Source organism: Pygoscelis adeliae, unplaced genomic scaffold (assembly GCF_000699105.1).
Source record: "Pygoscelis adeliae isolate BGI_AS28 unplaced genomic scaffold, ASM69910v1 Scaffold820, whole genome shotgun sequence".
NCBI classification, from domain to species: Eukaryota; Metazoa; Chordata; class Aves; order Sphenisciformes; family Spheniscidae; genus Pygoscelis; species Pygoscelis adeliae.
Window position 1 is genome coordinate 7,719 of NW_008823937.1, and position 1,448 is coordinate 9,166.

General features: G+C 66.5%; 1 protein-coding gene across 1 annotated transcript in view; it reads left to right on the forward strand.

Moving 5' to 3' along the window:
* LOC103914226 (class I histocompatibility antigen, F10 alpha chain-like) overlaps window positions 1–1,448 on the forward strand; it is a gene marked incomplete at its 5' end in the record, with an annotated part of 10,472 nt that overhangs the window by 7,481 nt on the left and 1,543 nt on the right. The window contains 5 exons of the mRNA XM_009320844.1: window positions 1–201; window positions 279–551; window positions 634–735; window positions 889–985; window positions 1,220–1,252. Of these exons, the coding sequence (XP_009319119.1) occupies window positions 1–201; window positions 279–551; window positions 634–735; window positions 889–985; window positions 1,220–1,252 (706 nt within the window). The remainder of the gene's footprint in view (window positions 202–278; window positions 552–633; window positions 736–888; window positions 986–1,219; window positions 1,253–1,448) is intronic.

Sequence of the window (1,448 nt, forward strand, 5' to 3'; positions counted from 1 at the left end):
TGGCCTACGATGGGAGGGACTTCATCGCCTTCGACATGAGCACGATGACGTTCACCGCGGCAGACGCGGCAGCACAAATCACCAAGAGGAAGTGGGAGGACGAGGGTGTCCCTGATGGGTGGAAGCAGTACCTGGAGAACATCTGCATCGAGTGGCTGAGGAAGTACGTGAGCTACGGGCAGGCCGCGCTGGAGAGGAAAGGTGAGGGCGAGATGGGGACCCTGGGGACCGGCCGGCACGCGTGCGTGTGCCGGTCCTCACCGCCACCCCCTCCCCAGAGCCCCCCACGGTCCGAGTGTCGGGGAAGGAGGCCCACGGGATCCTGACCTTGTACTGCCGCGCTTACGGCTTCTACCCACGGCTCATCACCATCAACTGGCTGAAGAACGGTGAGGTCAGGGACCAGGAGACCGAGCGGGGCAGCATCGTGCCCAACAGCGACGGCACCTACTACACCTGGGCCTCCATCGAGGCCCGCCCGGAGGATAAGGACAAGTACCGGTGCCGTGTGGAGCATGCCAGCATGCTCGAGCCTGGCCTCTTCGCGTGGGGTGAGCCCGGTGTCCTTGGGCACGTGGAGCGGTGGGCTGGGGTGGTTCCCCTTCCCCTCCTCACAGTCCTGCTCTCCCTCAGAGCCGGAGTCCAACCTGTTCACCATCGTGCTGGCGGCAGGTGGTGCCATCGTGGCTGTCACCATCATCATCGCCGCGTTCGCCTTCTGGAAGTACAAATCAGGTAAAGCTCTGGGGCCGGCGAGGCAGAGGGGTGCGGGAGGAAGGCAGGGCCAGGGGGGCCATGAGGGGCTGCAGGCACGAGCCGCTGCGCTGTGGGCAGCCCCGAGCCTGGCGGCGAAGCGCTGTGGATGCTGATGCCTCTTTCTCTCTGCAGAGAAGAAGAAGAAGGGCTACGGCATGGCGTCAAGTGAGTACCGGTGGCAGGTCTGGCTCCAGCGGCTGCCCGGTGCCGGGGCGGTCTCGTGGCTCCGGTTTGTGGCCGCTGCCAGCATTTCCCGATCCCCATCCTCCCTGTGCTGCCCCTCTTTAAAGCCCTGTAGTGGGGACGTATGGAAGAGGTCGTGTCTCCCCCCTGGTGCTCACGGTGCCATGCTCCTCTCCCAGTGGCTGCAGCGCGGCCGTGGCTCCTGGGCCGGCTCCTGGCACGTGCACCGTGCCCGTAGCGAGCACGGGGCTGGCAGCTCACGGCTGTTTCTCTCTCGCAGGCGCGGATGGGGAGTCTGGCGGCTCGGGCACAGGTACGGTGTGGGACCAGGGCGGGGTGGACGGGGTGGCCCCAGGTCTCCGTGCTCCCCCGTGGGACCAGAGCAACACCAGGCTTGCGGAAGGGGTTCACCGAGGACCCCGGAGCAGAGAGCTGGGGACAGGGCCGTGGCCCTGGGTGACACTGTCTCCTCCTCCTCCCGTCCCTGCAGCCATCACCGCCTGACGACT